At 36.2% G+C, this 25961-nt stretch overlaps 1 protein-coding gene across 8 annotated transcripts in view; it reads right to left on the bottom strand.

Moving 5' to 3' along the window:
- Positions 1 to 21475, bottom strand: part of LOC117322879 — an 88071-nt gene extending 66596 nt beyond the window's left edge. For 7 of the 8 annotated variants that reach the window (XR_004531606.1, XR_004531607.1, XM_033877816.1 and 4 more), the window contains exons 1-7: positions 21263 to 21475; positions 15233 to 15393; positions 12442 to 12519; positions 7310 to 7356; positions 6731 to 6851; positions 4886 to 5022; positions 2284 to 2361 (exon numbers count right to left, since the gene is read on the bottom strand). Coding sequence is in view for 6 of the 8 variants with exons in the window: in XM_033877816.1 (XP_033733707.1) it covers positions 2284 to 2361; positions 4886 to 5022; positions 6731 to 6851; positions 7310 to 7356; positions 12442 to 12519; positions 15233 to 15393; positions 21263 to 21291 (651 nt within the window). In the remaining 2 variants the exon portion in view is untranslated. Of the gene's footprint in view, positions 1 to 2283; positions 2362 to 4885; positions 5023 to 6730; positions 6852 to 7309; positions 7357 to 12441; positions 12520 to 15232; positions 15396 to 21262 lie in introns of all 8 variants that reach the window. The other variant, XM_033877815.1, reaches the window with a different exon arrangement.
- Positions 21476 to 25961: the final 4486 nt, after the last annotated feature.

Genomic DNA, 25961 nt, shown 5'->3' with positions numbered 1-25961 from the left:
GCTCTATTCCAAAGTAAATTAATGAGATTACCAGAATTCCTGAAAGATTATCACATATCAATACAAGAGGCCCAAAGGGCCTGTATAGCTCACCTGGTTTATTTGAGCAAACATCAAAATGTTTATGTTCCATTTCATAGAAAGCTTTATTTGTTGATGTATGATTATGTTGTTGGGATCTCAACTAACCCAGAAACGATGTCAAGATTCAACATAATTGTATTTTTAGAAACTACAAGTCCCTTAGGTTGGGAAAAGACCCTCAGCCTATTTTTTACATTAGGATTGTGTTGTCCTCTTGATGCCAAGCAAGGCTATATATGGTTTTGGGGTGGGGATCTAGATGGCTTCAAAGAAGTATAACAAAGGAACTTAGTCTTCAAGGGTGGGGAAAGACCTCAGGCCCCAGGGGTTGGGGTTGGGGGAGTGTCAGCCCCATTATTTGTATAAATTTTTATCCCAACCTCCTGGGGATGTTACCACTGTAATATCAATGTCATACATTGCTGAGATCCAGAAGTCATTAATATCAATATTGCCATATTGGATCCATTTTGGGTGTGCCCATTAGGTCCCCTGGGGGTCAGCCCCACCATTTGTACAATTTTGAATCCCTATCCAATACGGAACCTACACAATCAAATATGTGCTTTGTACATAACTTAGTTTCAGAGAAGACATTTATATGTCTTTTGCCAAATTGACTCCTTTTAGACCCATCCCTCAGTCCCCCGGGGGTCAGCTGGACTATTTATAGTTCTTGAATCCCCACCCCCTAGGGATGCTACCAGTCAAATATGATTGATATTCATCACTTACTTCCAGACAATTAATTGTTTATAGCAATTAAGCACAAGAGACCCAGCGGGCCTGTATCGCTGACCTGGTTTTATGAGATATGAAACAAGAATGATGCTTAAGTGTATTTGTCGCTGGTATTGCTATGGCAATATATCAAAAGAGTTTTATATGGGTACATGTACATTAGTTTATTGTTATTCTAAAAATGTCAATTTAGCCAAATTGACCCCTTTTGGCCCCACTCCTCAGCCCCCCGGGGGATTAACCCCAACATTTGTACAATTTTGAAAATCCACCCCATAACCATGCTACCATACAAATGTAGGTTTTATGCCAAAAAGTGCAATTAATCCATGAAATGAAGCAACCCCATAGGGATTGCTACCACACCAATGTGAGTGATATCCATTGCTTAGTTTCAAAGAAACAAATTGACCCCTTTTGACCCTGCCCCCGGGAGGTCAGCTCCTTCCTTTAGGTCAAATTCCAATTGGCGGTTATGAAGAAGAAGTAAATTGTTGACAGACGAATGCCACGGTATAGCATACACCATATTTATCCTGCAGTAAGTCTACCTTGTCTGGCAATAAACCCATAACTGTCTATTGTAGTTGAATAAATATTTAAGCAACTGTCATTTTATTTATTAAAATAAATCCACCACCAATTTTAAACTGAAGTGGTATGTGTTGGCCCCTGTTGTGATAACAAGATAAATACCATGACTACACAATGAATAACAAGCCCAATGTGCATATACCACTCACCTACTCCTAGAGCAACTTTGAAGTTGATCTATGTCATTAATGCAGATACTAAGCTGATCGAACTTCATTCAAGTATCAGAGTAGGCTAGGTCATTCTTTTGAATAAACTTAGTAGCCCTTCATCCTAGCATGCTACAGGGGGCAAATTTTTCAGGTCTTTGGGCCTTTGATTATTGAAAAAAAAAGTTGTTTAAAGATTTTAGCCTATTTGACCTCTGTGACTTTGAATGAAGTTCTATGTCATTCATTTGAACAAACATGTTTTAGCCCTTCACCCCAGCATGCTAAACATCCAATATCAACTCCCTGGGCCTCTTCGTTATTGAAAAATAGCGGTTTAAAGATTTTAGCCCATTAGACCACTGTCACCTTAAATTTAGGTCAAGGTCATTCATTTGAACACACTTGGTAGCCCTTCACTCTAGCATGACACAGAACAAATACAGTACTCTGTGTCTCAGGGTTATTAAGAAGAAGTTGTTAACAGGAAAAAGTTGAAGCTGGACAGATGCCGCACCACTGCATAAGCTCACTTGCCCTTTTGGCAGGTGAGCTAAAAAAGATTTATCAAGTAACTAACTAAGATTGGGCACCTCATGAAATGCTGCAAAAAAAGAATTTACTTTTACATGCAATATGGTCTTAGAGAATAGAATTTTTCAAATTAAATTTAAAATAGAATTATTATTATTGTAAATCAAAATTAAACACTTACCTTCATCAAACATTCTATTTTAAAAACAGTATGTAACATCACTTGATATTTCTGCATGCCATTCTTTTTCATTAATTTCTGAAATCAAATTACATTATAGTATATATGTATAAGTATTAAAATAACTAAAACTGTTACAAGAAATATCTTTTGATTATACCAATAAAATGGACATAATTATTCATTGTAGAATAATAACAATAACAATTAACTCAACTGGACGGGACGGACATATGGGTAACATCATATGCCCCCCATTTTATGGCGGGTATAAGAATTGAATATATTTGATAGCAATTCAGATTACAGTAACATATTACATAACAACATTTCAATGATTAAGAGTAAAAAGCCTAGTGAATAAAAGGAAGGAAATTGTGGAAACTTATGATTAAGTAGTCTAGTAGAAGTAATAAGTAGAAATAAAATGAAGGAAACTTGTAATTAAGTAGTCTAGTAGAAGTATGAGAGTAGAAATAAAGATTATGAGGTAGGTCTGGTCTTTAGAATCATTTTCAAACAGTTTTGCCAAAGGTCATACTTTTTTTTCAAATTTACCATAAAACTATGACTTTCCCTTAATCACAAAGCATGCTACAAGACCAAAATCGAGTACAAATGTACTTGAAAAGAATTTGAAAAAGTTTACCTTCGAGGAGGTGAGCAAAAAATGTCTACAATCATATTTGAGAAATATGCAAATAAAAGTGAAAAATGTACAAAATAATTAAGATAGTTCATACATTATCGCTCCTAAGCAGAACACTGCAACATGCATGTGTCTCAAGAAATACAACAATATGACAGGTTCTAACATAAGAAAGCGAGGATTAACAAGGATCCCTAAAGTGTGGCATTATCTTCTGCACCCAGCTGTTGGTATGACCCCAGAGGGATCTTGGCGCCAACCACTGAATGATCAATATCATACAAAAATGACTGACTAATCTTTTCTCTTCTTTTCTCTTCTTTCACTCTTCTTTCAAAATATTTAATAACTCCTTATAACATGATATAATAGCAGGAGCAACCAGCAATTGTCAAAACCCAAGATGGCCACTTATCAGCCATGTTGTTTTCTGATCGGTCCCAAAATGCAATATACACAACTAGGGACAAAGGGGAACTTACATATGAAATTTGAGAAAGATCCCTTTGGTACTTTTTGAAAATAGCGATAACAAACTTCAATTGTAAAAATCCAAAATAGTCGCCTGTTGGCCATGTTGTTTTCCGATGGGTCCCAAAATGCAATATGCATAACTATGGACCTAGGGGAACTTACATACAAAATCTGAGAAAGATCCCTTCAGTACTTTCTGAGAAATAGCAATAACAAGAATTTTTTACAGACTGTTGGACTGACAGACTGATGGACTGAAGGATTTCCATACGGACGGATGGAAGTGACAAACAGACCATGGACCCCTGATGCAGGATGACTTGAATATAGCCCACCATCTGATGATGGTGGGCTAAAAAAAATTTAAAAATGATTAACAGAAAAAATATTAAAAAAAGTATTGTCAAAAGGAAAAGGCACAGCTAGGAGGGCACTAACCTAATATATACAGAAAGTTTTGTAGAGTTGAGTTGAATAGTTTTGAAATTGTTGCCAGGAAAGAAAAGTAAACAGTAATTCTGGGACATAAAAATATAAAAACTGAAATGTCATCAATAACAATTGAAATTTCAGATATGTGGGATTAGGATAAGCTCCAGCTCAGAGATAAATCAACAGATATGTAGGATTAGGATAAGCTCCAGCTCAGAGATAGATCAACAGATATGTGGGATTAGGATAAGCTCCAGCTCAGAGATAAATCAACAGATATGTAGGATTAGGATAAGCTCCAGCTCAGAGATAAATCAACAGATATGTAGGATTAGGATAAGCTCCAGCTCAGAGATAAATCAACAGATATGTGGGATTAGGATAAGCTCCAGCTCAGAGATAGATCAACAGATATGTAGGATTAGGATAAGCTCCAGCTCAGAGATAGATCAACAGATATGTGGGATTAGGATAAGCTCCAGCTCAGAGATAAATCAACAGATATGTAGGATTAGGATAAGCTCCAGCTCAGAGATAAATCAACAGATATGTAGGATTAGGATAAGCTCCAGCTCAGAGATAAATCAACTATTCTGAGAGCTTTCATAAATCAGCTTTTCTGAGAGATCCCCTATGTAAAATATTCTGAGAGATATTCCCGAAATGAACTATTCTGAGAGATATTCCCTAAATCAACTATTCTGAGAGATTCCCTAAATCAACTATTCTGAGAGATCACCAAATCAACTATTCTGAGAGATTCCCTAAATCAACTATTCTGAGAGATATTCCCTAAATCAACTATTCTGAGAGATTCCCTAAATCAACTATTCTGAGAGATTCCCTAAATCAACTATTCTGAGAGATATTTCCAAATCAACTACTCTGAGAGATATTCCCAAATCAACTATTCTGAGAGATATTCCATAAATCAAATATTATGAGAGATATTCCATAAATCAAATATTATGAGAGATATTCCATAAATCAGTTTTTCTGAGAGATTCCAGGAGATGAAATGTATTATGTCAATGCTGATAAACTTACAACTGCATCATCAGCCACCATCAGCAAAAAGACTTCCACATTTCCCAAACTTAGCATGCCTGTCTGTTGGTAGACTTGCACAGGCAAGTATCGAATTGATACCCTGTCAGCGATTCCGACCACCAACAGCGAATCCACTACAAATACAAAGAAAAGGGGGCCCACGGGCCTTAACACGATGTAATGCTAAACAGAATATAAACAATAGCAAAGTTTAGCCCTTTACCATTGAAAAACATGAAACCCTGGAGTCATGAATTTTACAGTTTCAATACAGCACCTAAGACCCATCCATCAATGTTGAGTATTTGATTCTACCATCCTGGGTCACAAGAAGATTTTTGAAATTTCAGTCAAGATGACCTGTTTCGGCCTTGTCCCTCAGTCCCTGGGGATCAAACAGATCAATATGTTCCAACCATCAAACTGAAACCACATACTTATAATTCTTACCAAGTTTATATCATTTCCCATGAAATAAAACAAACTAAGATACAAATGTAATTTTGCCTATTAACTATTAAAGTTCAGGCTTAATTGAGGGAAACATGATGCCCAAGGGCCATGAAGTTTATAATTTTGGTAAAGATCCAGAAGGCGCTTCAATCCATGAAAAGTATTTGATTATACTGATCCTTTTAAAACAGTCCAATATCATAAGTTGACCCAAACATACAAGATCTATTATAAGAAGAAAATACATTTGAAGTTATCAACAGTTAATTGGCCTCCTCTGCCATTTTTCAGATTTTAGACTTTTATAGAAATGCCCAACTTGCAAAATATATGTGTACTAGTCTAGTGAAAGATGGAATTCTCCCTTTGGGCTCGAATTTTGTGATGATTACATTATCAGATATCCAAATTTCACAATGACATCAAAATTTCTCAATTCTACAAATTTGTGGTCATAAGAATTTGTGGATTACCACATAATCAACAAGAGGCCCATGGGCCTTAACGGTCACCTCGATTTTTATATATTTAAGCATATTTGACCCCTGTGACCTTGAATGAAGGTCAAGGTCATCCTTTTGATCAAAATTGGTAGCCCTTCATCCTAGCATGCTACAGACCTAAAATTGGGTCTCTTAATTGGCCTTTTGGTTATCATGAAGAAGAAGATTAAAGATTTTAGCATATTTGACCCATGTGACTTTGAATGAACATCAAGGTCATCCATTTGAACAACTTGGTAGCCCTTCATCCCAGCATGCTACAGACCTGATATTGGGTCTGTGGGCCTTTTGGTTATTAAGAGAAGTCTTTAAAGCATATTTGAACCCTGTGACCTTGAATGAAGGTCAATGTCATCCATTAGAACAACTTGGTAGTCCTTCATCCCTGCATGCTTCAGACCTGATATTGGGTCTGTGGGCCTTTTTGTTATCAAGAGAAGTTGTTTAAGATTTTAGCATATTTGACCCCTGTGACCTTGAATGAAGGTCAAGGTCATCCATTTGAACAAACTTGGTAGCCCTTCAGCCCTACAGGCCCAATATCAGTACTCTGGGCTTTCTGGTTATTAAGAATTTTGCACGACAGACAACAGACGACAAATGACAGACAATGACGGATGACGACGGATGGAAATTGATCAGAATAGGTCACATGAGCAAAGCTCAGGTGACATAAAACTAACCCTACGTATACCTGGTTTCTGCATCATATTAAACATGTAACAAAATTTAATGTTGTTTTTAAAGAGGTTGTTACTAGTTAACAATGGTGACATTTTCAACACAAAATTTAAGATAGTTCGGGCCATGAATTTCTATGAAAAAGAGGTGAGTATATTTGACTGTTTAACCTAATGTCAACCTGGTATCACATGACTCAACATACCTTTACCTAACCCTTCTATACTCGTTGCTGCCTGATAGTACTCCTTCAGTGGTAGTGGAAATTTTTTCATGTACTGGTTTGTCTTGTTCATTTTCCTGTACAGATGCTGTTTTGCAGTAGTCTGTATAGAGGAAGACTTAAAGTTGCATTGAAAATCAAATCTTGTAACAATAATGGTCAAAGTGGCTTATGTAATTATAACGTGATGTTAAATGTTAATATGTGACATAAGAAATTGTATTGTTTTTAGTAGCAAGAGGCTCATGGGCCTTAACAGTCACCTGAAATTTGAAATATTTCAGTTAATTTATTTGACCCTTTTTGGCCCAACCCATCAGTTCCTGGGGGTCAGTCAGGACCAACGTGTGACTTGTCTGACTTGTACACTAATTTACCTGTGACTTATACATTTATTTACATGTGACTTGTACATTTATTTACCTGTGACTTATACATTTATTTACCTGTGACTTGTACATTTATTTACATGTGACTTGTACATTTATTTACCTGTGACTTGTACATTTATTTACATGTGACTTGTACATTTATTTACCTGTGAATTGTACACTTACTTACCTGTGTAAGGAAGGCCAGATCTAGCTTGTTCTTGGTATGTAGAAAAACTAAATAAAAAACACATTCACCAAGTCATTGAGAATAGATGATATACAATAATAACAAGAGTCTTCCAATTCAGACACTGCAGTAATATCATACTGATGAAAATTTGGTTTGGTTTATTTTGTTTAACGTCCTATTAACAGCCAGGGTCATTTAAGGAAGTGTTAGGTTTTGGAGGTGGAAAAAAGCTGGAGTACCCAGAGAAAAACCACTGGCCTACAGTCAGTACCTGGCAACTGCCCCACGTAGGTTTCGAATTGCAACCCAGAGGTGGAGGGCTAGTGATAAAGTGTCGGGACACCTTAACCACTCGGCCATTGCGATTAAAAGTCAAATACAGGTTACACCAAAAGATGATCAATTAATTCAGTCATCCTTCAACAGTTTAGTCCTAAAGGTTGCTACGTTTCATTTCTGATTTTCCAACTATTCGTATTCTAACCATATACAAAACTAAACAGATGTTTTGATACCAATACAGATTATCATAAGTTTTCATCCTTGGAAACCGGGAATATCTCGGTCAGAAAAAGTGAAAACAACACTGGCAAGGAAACCGGGAATATCTCGGTCAGAAAAAGTGAAAACAACACTGGCAAGGAAACCGGGAATATCTCGGTCAGAAAAAGTGAAAACAACACTGGCAAGGAAACCGGGAATATCTCGGTCAGAAAAAGTGAAAACAACACTGGCAAGGAAACCGGGAATATCTCGGTCAGAAAAAGTGAAAACAACACTGGCAAGGAAACCGGGAATATCTCGGTCAGAAAAAGTGAAAACAACACTGGCAAGGAAACCGGGAATATCTCGGTCAGAAAAAGTGAAAACAACACTGGCAAGGAAACCGGGAATATCTCGGTCAGAAAAAGTGAAAACAACACTGGCAAGGAAACCGGGAATATCTCGGTCAGAAAAAGTGAAAACAACACTGGCAAGGAAACCGGGAATATCTCGGTCAGAAAAAGTGAAAACAACACTGGCAAGGAAACCGGGAATATCTCGGTCAGAAAAAGTGAAAACAACACTGGCAAGGAAACCGGGAATATCTCGGTCAGAAAAAGTGAAAACAACACTGGCAAGGAAACCGGGAATATCTCGGTCAGAAAAAGTGAAAACAACACTGGCAAGGAAACCGGGAATATCTCGGTCAGAAAAAGTGAAAACAACACTGGCAAGGAAACCGGGAATATCTCGGTCAGAAAAAGTGAAAACAACACTGGCAAGGAAACCGGGAATATCTCGGTCAGAAAAAGTGAAAACAACACTGGCAAGGTTATCAACCGAGTACCTAACGATACAGACTACTTATTGAAATGTTACCTACATTTAAACATTGGCTGATCTTAAGATAATTAGCATAAGGAAATAAATTCACAATAACGACCATTTAGACCGAGGGCCTGGCTGCCAGTAGGTAAACATGTCGTATCAATCACAATATCATCAGCATACAGTATCATCTGTCTCTAATGTCAATTAGCAGTGACCTATGTCAGCAGAAACTTTCCCAATTAAAATTTGAGAGACAAAAACTTGTCCACAAATACTAACTTTCTTCAAATAAATACTGTCATCTTAAAACTAAGAAATTAAGTATCAGTCCCCACATACCAAGCACTGTATGTTAGTCCCCGGTATAACTGCTAGTACAGCCCTTTTTTATTTGTTTTGTAATGTGTTTTTCCCCTGCGAGATGGTATTCATGAGTTCATGAATGTTCATGAATCATTCATGAACTTTTAAGAATACTGTAAGTTTTTGATTCATAAACAAGAGGCCCATGGGGCCTGTATCGCTCACCTGGTTGGACTTGACCAAGTGTCAAAATAATGTTCATGTTCAATTCCTTTTGTTTGTTAACCTCAAACAATGCTATATATGGTTATAGCGTGGGGATCCCAACTGCGTTAAAGAAATAATGAAGTCCAGACTCTCTGAGTTTACAACATGCATTTATAACTTTATGACTATTAGTGATTTAAAGGAATTACCTCTATTTCCCATATGGGGCCCCACCTCTTTTGCCCCTCGGGGGTCAGAGTCACCATTTATGCAAAATCTGTTCCCCTTCCCCCAAGAATGTTTCTTACCAAATTGGGTTCAAATCCATTCATAACTTTATGACTAGTAGCGATTTAAAGGAATTACCTCTATTTCCCCATTAGTCCCTGCCCCTTTGGCCCCTTGGGGGTCAGAGTCACCATATATGCAAAATCTGTTCCCCTTCCCCAAAGGATGTTTCTTATTAAATTGGGTTCAAATCCATTCATAACTTTATGACTAGTAGCGATTTAAAGGAATTACCTCTATTTTCCATGTGGGGCCCCGCCCCTTTGGCCCCTTGGGGGTCAGAGTCACCATTTATGCAAAATCTGTTCCCCTTCCCCAAAGGATGTTTCTTATTAAATTGGGTTCAAATCCATTCATAACTTTATGACTAGTAGCGATTTAAAGGAATTACCTCTATTTTCCATATTGGGCCCCGCCCCTTTGGCCCCTCGGGGGTCAGAGTCACCATTTATGCAAAATCTGTTCCCCTTCCCCAAAGGATGTTTCTTATTAAATTGGGTTCAAATCCATTCATAACTTTATGACTAGTAGCGATTTAAAGGAATTACCTCTATTCCCATATGGGGCCCCGCCTCTTTGGCCCCTCGGGGGTCAGAGTCACCATTTATGCAAAATCTGTTCCCCTTCCCCAAAGAATGTTTCTTATTAAATTGGGTTCAAATCCATTCATAACTTTATGACTAGTAGCGATTTGAAGGAATTACCTCTAATTTCCCCATTAGGCCCCGCTCCTTTGGCCCCTTGGGGATCAGAGTCACCATTTATACAAAATCTGTTCCCCTTCCCAAAAGGATGTTTCTTATTAAATTGAGTTCAAATCCATTCATAACTTTATGACTAGTAGCGATTTAAAGGAATTACTTCTATTTCCCCTATTGGGCCCCACCCCTCAGGCCCCTTGGGGGTCAAAGTCACCATTTATGCAAAATTTGTTCCCCTTTTCCCAATAATGCTTCTGACTAAATTGGGTTTAAATCCATTCATAACTTTAAGAGTAGTAGCGATTTAAAGGAATTACCTCTATTTCCCCTATTGGGACCCGCCCCTTTGGCTCCTCGGGGGTCAGAGTCACCATTTATGCAAAATCTGTTCCCCTTTCACATAAGAATGTTTCTGACCAATTTGGGTTTAAATCCATTCATAACTTTATGACTAGTAGCGATTTAAAGGAATTGCCTCAATTTCCCTATTCAACCCCGCCCCTCAGGCCCCTTGGGGGTCAGTCACAATTTATGCAAAATCTGTTCCCCTTCCCCCAAGAATGTTTCTGACCAAATTGGGTTCAAATCCATTCATAACTTTATGACTAGTAGCGATTTGAAGGAATTACCTCTATTTCTCCATTAGGCCCCACCCCCCTGGCCCCTTGGGGGTCAGAGTAACCATTTATGCAAAATCTGTTCCCAATCCCTGAAGGATGTTTCTGACCAAATTGGGTTCAAATCCATTCATAACTTTATGACAAGTAGCGATTTTAAGGAATTGCCTCAATTTCCCCTATTGGGCCCCGCCCCTCAGGCCCCTTGGGGTCAGAGTCACCATTTATGGAAAATCTGTTTCCCTTCCCCCAAGAATGTTTCTGACCAAATTTGGTCAAAATCCATTCATAACTTTATGACTAGTAGCGATTTGAAGAAATTATCTCTATTTCCCCATTAGGCCATGCCCCTTTGGCCCCTTGGGGGTCAGAGTCACCATTTATGCAAAATCTGTTCCCCTTCCCCAAAGGATGTTTCTGACCAAATTGGGTTCAAATCCATTCATAACTTTATGACTAGTAGCGATTTAAAGGAATTGCCTCAATTTCCCCTATTGGGCCCCGCCACTCAGGCCCCTTGGGGGTCAGAGTCACCATTTATGCAAAATCTGATCCCCTTCTGCCAAGGATGTTTCTGACCAAATTTGGTCAAAATCCAACAAGAACTTTTTGACTAGTAGCGATTTGAAGCAAATGTTGACGGACGACGGACGACGGACGACGGACGCCGCACCATGGCATAAGCTCACCGGACCTTCGGTCCAGGTGAGCTAAAAATTGTTAATGAAATAATTCATCAAATAGTACCTCTCATGAACCCTCATGAACTTTTGAAATTAATGAATAATTTTACAAATTTATTAAGATTCATGATCGTTCATCATATGTGATTATGAACTATTCATGAACTTTTATGCATAGATGATATTCATTGAAATTCATCAAAATGAATGAAATAGCAAGAACAGTGATAATGAATATTGATGAATTTTAATGAATGAGAATTTTACTTTAAAATCAAACATTTTCTTGAATAAAAAACATAATTTTCATAACATATCTAGGTAAATACTTTTATTTATACAGCTTAATTAGTGAGCTATGATAAATTATTCCAAGAAATAATTAAAAATAATGTAATTTTGCATATATTTTTTGTACCTGGTTGCTTATATATAATTTAATTTCCAAAGTTAAATAAAAAAGATCAAAGATCATTGGCCAAGCTTGAAATATATATGTTTTTTTCTTTCTTTTTTTTTAATGAGGGAGTAAAATGTTAAAGCAAGGAAGTTATTTTCCAATAGCAAATTATCTCCCCTTTTTTTGTTTGCTCAATGTGTCACACGCAAAATGTGTTGTCCAGTCAAAAATGTCGCCCACGCACTTTCTCCCCCATGATAATTTTAAAAAGTTTGCAAGTATGAAACCCAGGAGACCTAAGATCTGTCATTTGATTCAAATGACAGAGCAGAACCTTGGTGGGTTTGACTCAAATGACAGAGCAGAACCTTCGTGGGTTTGACTCAAATGACAGAGCAGAACCTTCGTGGGTTTGACTCAAATGACAGAGCAGAACCTTCGTGGGTTTGACTCAAATGACAGAGCAGAACTTTGGTGGGTTTCCTATGATGTGAACATTCTGAATTCATTATCAATTACATATGAAAGTTAACCAATCAACCAGTCAACCAGGATGATAGATACTCTTAGTTTATTTACAATGTCTTTTATAGTTTGACATAAAAATAAAACCTACTCTCATCTGCTCCACAGCTCTCCATCACTATGCTGTTTTTGTATCGTCGGTTCTTTTCAATACAACGTTTGACTGATTCTATAAATAAAAGCATATTTGAGAATCAAATGAAATACAACTTACTTGCTCAACCAATATACATCTGCCATATTATCACTTTTAAGCTATAATTCATAGTCAGAAGTCAGTCTTGTTATACAGTACTATCAATCACTCTAGATGATATGGCTGACCAGCCAAAAGTAGTAAATACTTAACATATTCAAAATTTGCAAAACTATATGGTAAAGTGAAGCCCATTATAAAGTGAAACCACCTTTTATTTTGTTTTCAATTGATTTTCTCTTCTCTTATTTTTTGTTAATTGTTTTCCTCCACCAAGTATAAAACAAAAACAACAGGCTCATGGGCCTTACAGGTCATCTGACTCTTTATATAAAGACCCTTTTACTATAATTGCAGTATACATATTCAGAAGCAAATACAACTGTTGAAAAATAACAACACTTTGGCAGGACCATCACAGGATTTACCTAAATTCCACAGATTAAACTTTAGAAGAAGTTTGAAAAAGGCATTGTTAAGGAAAACCATGACTGCATAATCATGTTATAACAAGAGGTCGATGGGCCTTAACGGTCACCTGAGATTTGAATTATTTCACTTAATTTAATTGACCCTTTTTGGCCCAACAGCAACACATCAGTTAAAGGTTTCAGTCAGGGCCAACATGTGCATACCATTAAGCTTTCATCCCACACTGATAATGTTAACAAAGTTAGAATGAATTCCAAAAGAAATCCAACAAATAATTGTCAAAAATGTGATTTCCCTGTATAAACTATAGTAAAGTATATCCCCTCCCCAGGGGCAAACGTGAGACCCCAGGGTCATGAAATTCACAATTTTCGTAAAACACCTTAATACCCTTCCATCTATGAAGAGTGTTTGATTCCACCATATCTGAGAGTAGAGAAGATTTTTGAAGTTTTAGTCAATTTGACCTTTTTTGGCCCCACCCCTCAAGCCCCTGTGGGATGGGGACCTTATAATTCACAATTAGTTGACCTTTAGTTATAAAGCTCCCTGCCAAATTTCATTAAATTTGGTTCAGCGGTTTTGGAGAAGAAGTTAAAAACGTAAATTGTTTACGGACAGACGATGCACGACGGACGACGATGGACGACGACGGGCAAAAGGCGATTAGAATAGGTCACTTGAGACTTCGTCTCAGGTGACCTAAAAAATGGACCTATGGCTGCCATGTCAAATTGTATATCAGACTGAATAAGAGGCCCAGAGGACCTGTATCGCTCACTTGGTTTATTTGAGCAACCAACATCAAAATAATTATGTTCCATTTGTTAATAGCTTTATTTGTTGATGTCTAACAATGCTATAACATACCGTGTTTGACCTAATAAGGGTGCCCCTTCCTTTTTTCAAGGAAATAAATCTTTGACTGAGTGTCAAAATGGTGTTCAAAATGCCACATTTTGTCTATTCAGATGACATGTCAGTGCAAAGAGCACCCGAAACTAAAAACACATACAAATAATAACTTACCATCTTTATTTGAAAGACCCTTGGGCCTATTTTTACATCAGAAATGTGTTCATCTCTTAATGCCCAGCAAAGTTATACATGTATATGGTTATGGGGTGGGGATCTGAATGGTTTCAATGATGTTACAACTGAAATATCAATGTCACACAATGCTTATAGGTCTTGAGAAGAAGTCATTAATATCAATATTGCTAAATGGACCCCTTTTGGAGGTCAGCCCCACCATTTGTACAATTTTGAATCCTCACCCCATAGTGATGCTACCAGGCAAATATCAGCAATTTCCACTACTCGGTTTCAGAGGAATCATTTATATTAATATAGCCAAATTGACCCATTTTGGCCCCGCCCTCTGACCCCTGGGAGGCCAGCCCCATCATTTGTACAATTTTGAGTCCACACACCATAGGGATGCTTCTGGTCAAATTCCGTTGAGCGGTTATGAAGAAGAAGTCAATTGTTGACTAACTACGGACAACAGACTGAGGGCAGATTGACAACAGACGGCGGACGCCACGGTATGGCATACATGTACGCTCACCTTTGTCCTTCCGTCAGACCTGCAGGTGAGCTAAAAATGACAAAAATGTTGGCTCTCTTTTCTTAACATTCCTACCAATATTCAGCTCAATAGCACCAATGGAACTGGAGAAGAGGCTTAAAATGCATTTTTCAAGTTGGCTACCCTGGTGACCTTCTGCGATTTAAGACCAACCCGAAAAATAACAACACTTGGTCAGGGCCATCGCAGGATTATTTCAGGCAAGTTAATTAGATATGAATCCTGCTGGTGGAAGTTGACAAGAAGTTTGCCAGGTGAAAAGTTAAAATACAGGGCACAACAGACAACAACGAATGAAGCACAATGGCTATAGGTTATTCTGACCCTTATGTTAGATGACCTAACGGTTATCTGACTCTAAAGACACTCATACTAATAATATCACAGGATCATTTCCATTAAGTTAATACTGAATCCCAAAGATGGAGCTATGCTCCAACTCTTGACCCTTTTGGTCAGATGACCTAATAATTTGGTGATGAAAAATCAATTGCAAACAAATAATACGGCAACTTTACTCTAACATGAGGGGGTTGACCATAACCATGGCTCACTTCACCAGTATGGTAACTTTGACCCTGGTTCCTGCTTCAAAATAGCATGCCACAATAAGGATAAGATAAATCATGATCTATGCAATAAGGATACTGATGTATAGTTTACCTGCTGTCTTTTTATTCAGTTTGCACCTTGATTGTTTTAGCTCCCATCTTTTCATATACTCTGGTATATTTCCAACATCGTCACAGAGTGTCCGATATACTAGGACACACAATCTGTTCATCTGTAGAAGTCTTCGACTGCTTGGAAGCATTGTGTCAATACTACAATGATAACAAGAGATGTTTGCTTCTAAATTAAGATTGAACATATTTGACCCCTGTGACCTTGAAAAAAGCTCAAGGTAATTCATTTGAAAAAAAACTTGCTAGCTCTCATCCCAGCCCAATATCATGATGACCTATAGACCTAAACTGCAAAGGGCCATAACTATATTATGGTCAGATTGATCCCAATGAGGAAATTGTCCAAGATCTAATTCATTTAAAGCACACAGAATAACAAATTCTATCAAGATCCATTCATATTTATCGTTATACTCACAAGGTCTAATGGTTATATAACAACAAAGAGCAAAAACAATGCAAATTACATCGAGCCAGTCCAATTGTCAAACTCACCTGAGATCTTCATGATACACCTTATAAAGCTGTATCACAAGTTTCATATAAAATCTTTTCATAAAGACTCGATCATCTAGTTAAACAAGAGGCTTATGGGCTTGTATCACTCACCTGGTCCACCTGACCAAATGTCAAAATAATGTTCATGTTCATTTCGTTAATAGCTTTATTTTTAGATCTCGAACAATGCTATATTTGGTTTAGTGTGGGGATTTCAAATGCTCTAAAGAAATAACCAAGAAATGAAGTCCAGACTCTCTAAGGGTGTGAAAAGAATACGGGATTGTTTTTACAACATGATTGTGTTTAAAGAAACTAATTCCCTTAAAGTGGGGAAAGAGTCTCTCAAAGTTTCAAAAATATAACCAAGACACAACAGGTAAATCCTTAAGGGTGCATGTGGAAAGACCCTAGGACCCATTTTTACATCAGGATTGTGGTTATCTCTTCATGCCAATCAATGCTATATATGGTTATGGGGTAGGGCTCTCAACAGTTTCAAAAATATAACCAAGAAACTAAGTCCCTATAGATGGGGCACTAGACCCCAGGGCCTATATCTACAACATGATTTTGTTGATCTCTTTATGCCCAACAATGCTATAGATGGTTATAGGGAGGAGATCTAAATGGTTTCTAAGATATATCAAAGGAACTTAGTATGCAGGGGTGGGAAAAGACCCCAGGGCATATTTTTGTGTTGGTCAGAGTTACTATTTATGAAGAAATCTCTTTCCTCCCTCCAAAGAATGTTTCTGACCAAATTTTGTTAAAATCTATTCAGTACATATATACTTTATGACTAAGTAGCGATTTAAAGGACTTACAAATGTAACTCTATTTCCCCTATATGGCCCCATCCCCCTAGAGCCAGTGGGGTCAGTCACCATTCAAAATCTCATTTCGAAGATGTTTCTGACCAAATAAGGTACAGATCTATTCAGAACTTTTACAAGTAGTGATTTAAAGGGATTATATCACCTCTATTTCTCCTATTGGACACCTATTGGTACACCTAGTAGTGCACTACATTTAAACTACAGGTAAACTAGTAGTGCACTACACCCTAAGAGGTGATGAACAGCAAAACCCCCATACAGGTAATGGGCAGTACCCAAGGCTACCTGTAATTTTTACCTGTACTGTATATATAAGGCTATCTAGCAGTTATATTCAAAGAGTTATTAAAAAGCTATTTGGGAGTTTAGTTTGATGTTATATTTCAACCTTTCTATTCCTGTTAATTATACACTGTAACTAAGTTAAGACAAATTTACTTTATAAATCCTTTTACTACGTTAAATTGTTCAAGCCAAGTTTCATTTATCTTTTAATTGGTACTTTATATTTTGTATTGATTAATCAGTTATATATTTCACATGTTTAATTCAAGTCATTTTGTTTTCACCACATGAAAGTATATAATAAAACATTTAAAACAATTATCGTACTACTTGAACATTTTCAATTTGATACATTTAATTTACATTGTAGTTTAATTTCAGATTAAATTAAGCAGCATATTCATAATTTCATTTTTGATGTGATATTATGCTTATTAAAACCTAATTAAGCCCATAATATATGTTGTAAATTCTATGTGTATACTGTATTACATGCAATATTAATGCTTAAAGTCAGAAACCTGAACACATAAAGAAATTAATTAAACATTGATTTAACATTGTAAAGACAGAATATTCTTTGATCTATATGAATGTACTGGTAATTAAGTGATCATAACATGTACAGTTCTACATTCCAAAATTTTAAGTTTATAAAAGGTATATGTTACTTGTAATACACCTTCCATCTTCCTTTACTGAACTAGTTGAAATTTCTAGTACATGTACCCAGAGACTTGTATATCAGATATATACGTCTCTGATGTACCCGTGTGCAGGTATCTAATACTTTGAAGATCTAACATATTGGATCTGATTCCAGGTACATGTATCAGTTGCAGGTAACACAGAATGAGATAATGGTCTGAGGGAACAATTAATGTCATTTTTGTTATTAAATACATATATTGGCAAACTTGGGGAGGGTGAGGGCAACAGTTTTAAGCTTACCGTATATATAACACACATACATGTACATGTTCATTTATGTGGATCAATCGAGCTGCATGTACTTGCCATACAACTCTTGAATTATATAAAACACTTGTATTTGTAATGTCATAATTTTCTTCTATAAAGTTACCTGCCAACAAATATATTATATACACATATGGACCTTAAGCCAAAGTTTTTTTTTACAGTTCACGCCAACATGTTTTTTGCAATATTGTTTAAAAACAAAATTTTGGGATACCTTTTAATCAGCATTTAAGTGTTTCCCTATCGTATTAAGATAATTATTTACCTTAAATGTGTAAGTGATGGGGATTTTACCTCTTCTTGTAATTATAGAAAATCAGCATATGAACTATATTTATTGAATACCATATTTGACCTAATAAGAGCGCAGGGCGCAGGTAATTGACAGTGGGGGCGCCCTTATTAAGATTATAGTTATTCTGAAGTTTTATGAAGCAGACTATACCTTATAGCAGAATACCCAAGGCTGTGGAAACGGTAAAATATTCAGTCATAAAAATATTCCAGATGAAGATATCTATTCATTATCATATATTAAGCATTAAACATTCACTTGAATATTCCTGTAAACTTGTAAACCATGCCAGCTGATCTCTAGAGCAGAGAACGTGTATTCCACCATTTATGTTCAAATGGAACTCTTTTGTGTTCTATATATAGACAGGTGATTTCCCAGATCATATCAGACATCGTTTTCTTTGACCTTATAATTGATTTACAATGTCTTTTACTAGCTTTCTGTTCTGAACAAAAGTTATTTATCAACAAGAATGAAGTCTTTTACTTTATCTTCAAATAAAGATGTTAAGTTATTATTTTTACATTATTGGCATGTGTGTTTAGTTTCGGTTTCTCTTTGCACTGACATGTCATCTGTAGGAATAGACAAAATGTGGCGAAAACTTTTGTTCCAGTTACTTAATTTGCTGAAGAAAACTGAACACATAAAGTAGCAAAACTTTTCACATGAATGATTACTTTTGAACACCATTTTAACACTCAGTCAAAGATTTATTTCCTTGAAAAAAGGTAGGGCGCCCTTATTAGGGCAGGCGCCCTTATTAGGTCAAATACGGTATCTTTATTGTGAAGAAAAATGTATATAAATTTTTTTTTTTTTGATGATTCACAAAAAAAAACCTAAATTTTTTTTAAAAAACATCCACAAGTAGATATTATATATGGGCAGTGTTAGATGCTAATTACAGGTAGGTAATTAAGGCAGAGGGAGCCTGGCACAGCATGCTATAAATGGACCCCTGGGGGGTAATTGGGGACTTGACAAAACTATAGCCAGGCACACCAGTACCTTGAGACTGATCCTCATCTGATACATATATATATTGGTAAGGTGTTATGGAGGTCCATAAGATGGTGTATCTAACACAGGTGTCCAGTGGCACTGTCCATTACCTGTATAGGGGGATTTGTGGTCACACCTGACTGGACGTAGTGCATTACTAGTTTACCTGTACCTTAAATGTAGTGCACTAGAAGTTTAAACATAATGCACTAGGAGTGCGCTAGGGTGTAAAGATTAGCTTACACTCAACTGTACGTCTATTTCCCTTATTGGGCCCAGGCTCTAGATCTCTGGCCCCTTGGGTGTCAAAGTCATCATTTATGCAAAATCTGTTCCTCTTCCCCCAAAGATCAATAACTTTATGACTATAAGCAATTTAAAGGCATTACCTCTATTTCCCCTATTAACCTCCGCCCCTTTGGCCCCTTAGGGGTCAGAGTCATTATTTATGCAAAATCTGTTCCCCTTCCCTCAACAATGTTTATGACCAAATTGGGTTCAAATCCATCAATAACATTAATGACAAGTAGCGATTTAAAGGAATTACCTCTATTTCCCCTATAGCGCCCCACCCCTTTGGCCCCTTGGGTTTCAGAGTCACCATTTATGCAAAATCTGTTCCCCTTCCCCAGTTCACTTAACCATTATGGTATTTTGACCCCTGCTCACTTCACCATGCCACACCTGTACATTGAACAATAGAGTATGGTAATTCACCATATATAATCTACTCAAGAAAATATTAGTCTACATATCCGATCTCTGGTGACCATGCAATGGCAATGAAGCTCATGGGCCTGGGTCTTGTTTTGGTACATGTAACATACAATTTACAATAGTATAGACCCTTTCTGGCCCTTTTCGGTGAATCTTAAGGCATATGTTAATTACACAAATTATTATAAAATTAGCTAGAAATACCTAGTTACATATATAAACAAAGTTTTAGCGAGACCATCTATATATATATATAAAGACTTTAAAGAAGTTATTTCTGACCAATTTATTAATATAAGACTAGGCATGACCCTGCTGCTCTACAAAATTGAACGTACAAGAACAATACAGTTGTCAAATGATTTGTATGTACGTACATATGTACAATTATACAGTTGAATCAGGCCCGATTCCTAGTACTTCTACTTCTACTTCTACCGATTGTTGACCTCCTTCAACATTATGAAGATGCTGTCAATGATCTGCGCTATGCTTAAAGGGAAAAATAAGAAGTAGCACTAAATTATTAGGTTAAAACTATGTACATTGAGGACGAAATTAATATTTGTAGGAAGAGAGCTGGGATTTGAAGGCAGTCATAGTGTTTGCAGAGATGAGATCAGGAGGGAGTTTGTTCCATTCGGATATGGTGTTTGGAAAGAAAGATTCTTTACGACAGGTGGTGCGGCAGTGCGGGACTTGATAGGAAAAGGAGTGTGATAGTCGAGTTTGACGGTTTTGAGTGGTGAGATGATTGTCTTTGTTGATGGCAACAAGGCTGTGTGTGATTTTATACAGCATAGTGAGTCTGGCATCCCTACGCCTGTCTGAAAGACTACGCCAGCCTAGTCTTTGGAGCATATCGCCAACACTGGATGTGTTGTGATACCTGTGTGTCACAAAGCGGGCGGCTCGTCGTTGGACCATTTCTAGTTTGTCAATGTCGTTTTTTAGATGTGGGTCCCAAATTGTACAAGCATATTCTACTGAAGGCCGAACTAATGATTTATATGCTTGCTGTTTCACAGAAATGGAATTGATGTTTAAATTTCGTTTTAGAAAACCTAGTGTTTTGTTGGCTTTATTGCAGATGTTTTGTATGTGGGGGCCCCAATTAAGATTTTGTTGGATGGTAACTCCCAAGTACTTAGCTTTATCCACATGTTCTAGACAATGGCCATGGAGATAGTACTCATGTTGCACTGGGTTTCTACGTTGGGTAACGGAGAGGACATTACATTTTTTAGTACATACTGTATGTAACGATGGAAGTAGAACCAATCTTGTTGAAGACATTTGTTGGAATATAATATGTTGTTGGGTATGTTTCGTAGAAATATCCATAGAAATATTTACTACCAAATAACCCGCATGACTTGCTTACCTCAGGCTCAAATCCGCAAATGTCACCATGCATACCAATGCTCCAAATAAGCCTACTACTCCACATGTAAAATGGAAGGAAATAGCATTGCCCGAGATCTTTAATCAGCTCTTCATTCTATGCTCAGATGATATTCAAACTCTTTATCTAGCCTACAAAGCTAACTACCATGTCAATTACTAACATGTGCTTGTTTACAAGTAGTGAAAACGAAACCGGAACTTAGTGACTGAAGTAAAATTTAGACAAAACATCGGTATTAAAAATCCGGGCAGTAACGACGAAGATGACATATATTTTCCATAATGTTTTCATTTTGCATAGAATTGACAAGTTAATTAAAGTGATACTTCAGTTGTTGTATGCATTATTTATCACTGAAAATTAGGAGTCAATAAATATATATATCAAATGATCCTGGGCCCTTTCTGTAAAAATACATAATAGGACTAAACTTTATATTAATATATTATTTATTTTATTATATATACTGTATAACATCTGATTTCAAAAAAATAAATATTTAAATGTAGATGTGTTCCGAAAATTACGTTTACTCATTTTAATTAAGAATAGGGCTCACCAAATTAAGTCATTGCATGGTGAGCATTATCTCATTTGAGAAACTGCATATATAGCTAGGTAATTAAAATGTCATAATGAGGTATCTTATAAATTATTATTCACAACGTTTTGGCTAAGTACATCTTGATCGCTGACTGCTTGAAATGTCATCTTTAGTGTAAGTAAACGTTAAGAAACACCAGGGAACTGTGTTTTGTGTCCAAATTAACTTTACAGTCGGTTATATTGTCAGCAAATGTATATTGTGTTATTTATTTATTTAATGATTTACATATTTTTTAACAGCGTTTTATTTCAATAGATATACAGATGTAGCTGTAACCCCAGGGATTCCCGATTCTTTTGAACCTGAGAAAAAAACGGGTTAATCCCGATTTGGTTAACGTTGTTTCCTAGCCATTAACGAAGTAGCCATCAGCTATTTCATGAGAAGCTCGACTCAAATTACATGTATACATACTGTATGTATATCTGTTCAATTAAGTACCGGGGTATTTACTATGAGCTTTACAGCTCATGAGTACATATATTGCATTGACGGTCACTGCATTATAAAAGTGTAGTATACATGCACGAATAGAGAATGGACACAGCATCTAACAAATTTTGGCATTACATTTATATTATTGTTTTCCTTAGTTGTGTTGTACAGGGTGTTCTAAAATACATGTCCCCACTTTGCATTGTATTGTTTTCCCTGGGCAAAATATTTACAAATTGTTTATTGCCTTTGAGAGAACATATATTTACAATTTGTTACCACCTGAGCATAAAAACTGAAGACATCATAATTGTTTATGATGATATCATCGTTGACATCAATGACATAATCAAAATCTGGGTATTAGCTGTTTTTTTCTAAGATGGATAACAAAATGGATGTGCACATTGATGTGGTAAAACTTTATTATGTAAATGGAATGTCGCCAACACTAATGAATCAGTTTCTGAGAAAAAATGTCCTGATTTTAAACCTTTATGCAGAAAGCAAATATTGGTATTATTTCCAAAATTTAGCAACATGGAAAATTGATGACATCATAGAAAACATGTCTTGGAAACCAAAGAGTAGTGTAAAATGACGTTACAGGTAGCATTATCGGTAAAAATGACGTTACAGGTAGCATAATTGGTAAAAATGACGTTACAGGTAGCATTATCGGTAAAAATGACGTTACAGGTAGCATAACTGGTAAAAATGACGTTACAGGTAGCATAACTGGTAAAAATGACGTTACAGGTAGCATTATTGGTAAAAATGACGTTACAGGTAGCATTATTGGTAAAAATGACGTTACAGGTAGCATAACTGGTAAAAATGACGTTACAGGTAGCATAACTGGTAAAAATGACGTTACAGATAGCATTATTGGTAAAAATGACGTTACAGGTAGCATAACTGGTAAAAATGACGTTACAGGTAGCATACTTGGTAAAAATGACGTTACAGGTAGCATTATTGGTAAAAATGACGTTACAGGTAGCATTATTGGTAAAAATGACGTTACAGGTAGCATAACTGGTAAAAATGACGTTACAGGTAGCATAACTGGTAAAAATGACGTTACAGATAGCATTATTGGTAAAAATGACGTTACAGGTAGCATAACTGGTAAAAATGACGTTACAGGTAGCATACTTGGTAAAAATGACGTTACAGGTAGCATAATTGGTAAAAATGACGTTACAGGTAGCATTATTGGTAAAAATGACGTTACAGGTAGCATTATTGGTAAAAATGACGTTACATGACATTTTTGAATTTTGCATTAGTTTGGCAATGCTGCTTTAAATTGTGAAGTTTTATTGATAATAACACACTAATAAAATTGTATGATACCACTCTTTAATCTAATACATGTTGTATATGTCACATCACCGGTCCATAATAAATGTTTGATTGTTTCTATAATGTCGAAAAGTCGGGCCATGTTTTTTTTATCATAAATACATGCGCGCACACACCCACACACACCCTCACACACACCCTCACACATGCACTTACACACATATATACAATTATAAGCATCGTTAAAACTTTTAAATTAATTGCATTGATGAATTGAATCAATTCGAATCTGGAAGTTTTTTTCGTTAATATTTTCAATACGCATAGTACATATTGATCCAAGAACCTGAAAAAATAGGGCAAAATAATTACACAAAGAGATATTCATTTTCTATATCGCCGGAGTAACAAACGTTCATTTTTGAAAGATCGTCACAATGGTTACAAATGAACTTCCACTGAGCTTTCCCATCTTTCCTATTTTTCTCATCATATATTACATCAATTAACAAGCACATTATAATTACTTAGAAATAAATTTTCCCTGGGGCCTTCCGTTTTGGTGTTTTTCCATGGGGTGACTGGTTTAAAACACTTTGTTTTCTTAATCTCTTTTTGCTCATTCAAATCAGTTTCCCTATCAAGTACAGGTTCTCAACCAAGTGTGGTTGATGTTCTCACCAAAATACTCTTAACATTGATACAAAAGCCTTTACTCCTAGCTAACTTAATAACTGATATCATCTTCAGCTTCTTAAAATTTCCTTTGCCAGAAGTTATCATATTTGTTTGCCTGTATTGATGGCTCATTGATAAATTCAGTTAAAACATATTTTATTGGCATTAATTTTCGCACAGATTTCGCGCACAGTGGACATCATTAAGATAAGCTGTCTGGCTTGTAGAGATGAATCGATTCGATAGTTCTCTTCTTTTTTTCATACCATACACCGACGCGTACTTTTGAATAAGATGAAAAAGGATTAGTCAGTTAATGTAAACTTTATTTCGTTTCTTTTGATAGAGTATATGACAACATTTTTGTATCAACAAACATAAACAGGATATGGAAACACGTCAGTTTGCCAATTTATAATCGACTTCTCCTGTAAAACGTATATACAAAACAATAACATAAATATAGCCATGTGATGGCATTTTACATACAGAAAATACAAAGATGTTGTATACACACCATAATGGAGTTAAAATGGGTTAATTTTCAATTTTACAATTAAGCTTTATAAACATCCGGGTACTTGTGGTCAGATGAGATTTTTTCCCCTTTACATTCATCAACGTGATTTTAAAGGTCACATCGTACAGATCAAGACGTCATTAGAAGATTGCACCCCATTTCACTCTTTAAAAATAAATACTGATGAACAAAATAACGTCACATTTCATAAATATTCGTCTAATTCAAGAAAAAAAATCATCACAGGAAATGTAAGTATTATTTAGTGAAAAAGTCACACACAGTTATTACTCCGGTTTACAGTAAGCGTGGGTATTTCAGAAAAAAAAGCAAAGTCTATAAAGAAACCGCGCATGTCATAAAGGCTCATGGAAACTTGTGAAAACTAGGCCTATAGTAGAAATATATCATTTACCTTAAATCATAACTGAGCGTCACTGTGCGTGTATTGTTGTTTTTAAAGAAAAATGTAATTAAGCATGTGCAAATGTAGATACGGTCCCATGTTTAAAATTGTTATAAGAACCGCCGGTTTGTTCAGAAACGCCTTTATTATTTCAATATTTCAGAAAGTCCAATCTGCAGATGTTAACTTTTCACATCAAGTCGCATCTTGGATATGTCTGGACCGCTCGCGCGAAACGAGCCAGAGGAACCACTGGAAGTAGTACGTAACGAATCTGTGTGGCGTAGTTCGTTTATTGGTCCGACCGGTTTGGCAGTTCCGACCGAACGAAAGGGCACCTGTACGCCATGAATACCAAATGTTGATTAAAACAACAAAATGGTTACAGCATTTCATTCTCAAAAATTCGGATGAGAAAACACTTTCTTTCGTTGTTTTTTTTTTTTTTTGTTGTGTGGAAAAAAAGCTTCTTTTTTCTTCTAATTTTCCAATAGAATCTACTCCTTCAAAACCAAATGATAAATGACTAAAATGACTTAGTAATATATATAATCATACCATGTCGATATCATTTCATTTAAAATATATATGATAGAATGAAATTAAATAGTTTAAATGGTCCCACTGAATGCGTTCATACATGTACATCAGAGACTTATATATAGATCTTTGATGTACATGTATGAAGAAATATAATCAATAACAGTGTACATTTTATGAC

Source organism: Pecten maximus, chromosome 3, assembly GCF_902652985.1.
Source record: "Pecten maximus chromosome 3, xPecMax1.1, whole genome shotgun sequence".
Taxonomy (NCBI): Eukaryota; Metazoa; Mollusca; class Bivalvia; order Pectinida; family Pectinidae; genus Pecten; species Pecten maximus.
The sequence above is the reverse complement of the archived record's forward strand: the minus strand, read 5'-3'. Positions and strand labels throughout refer to the sequence as shown.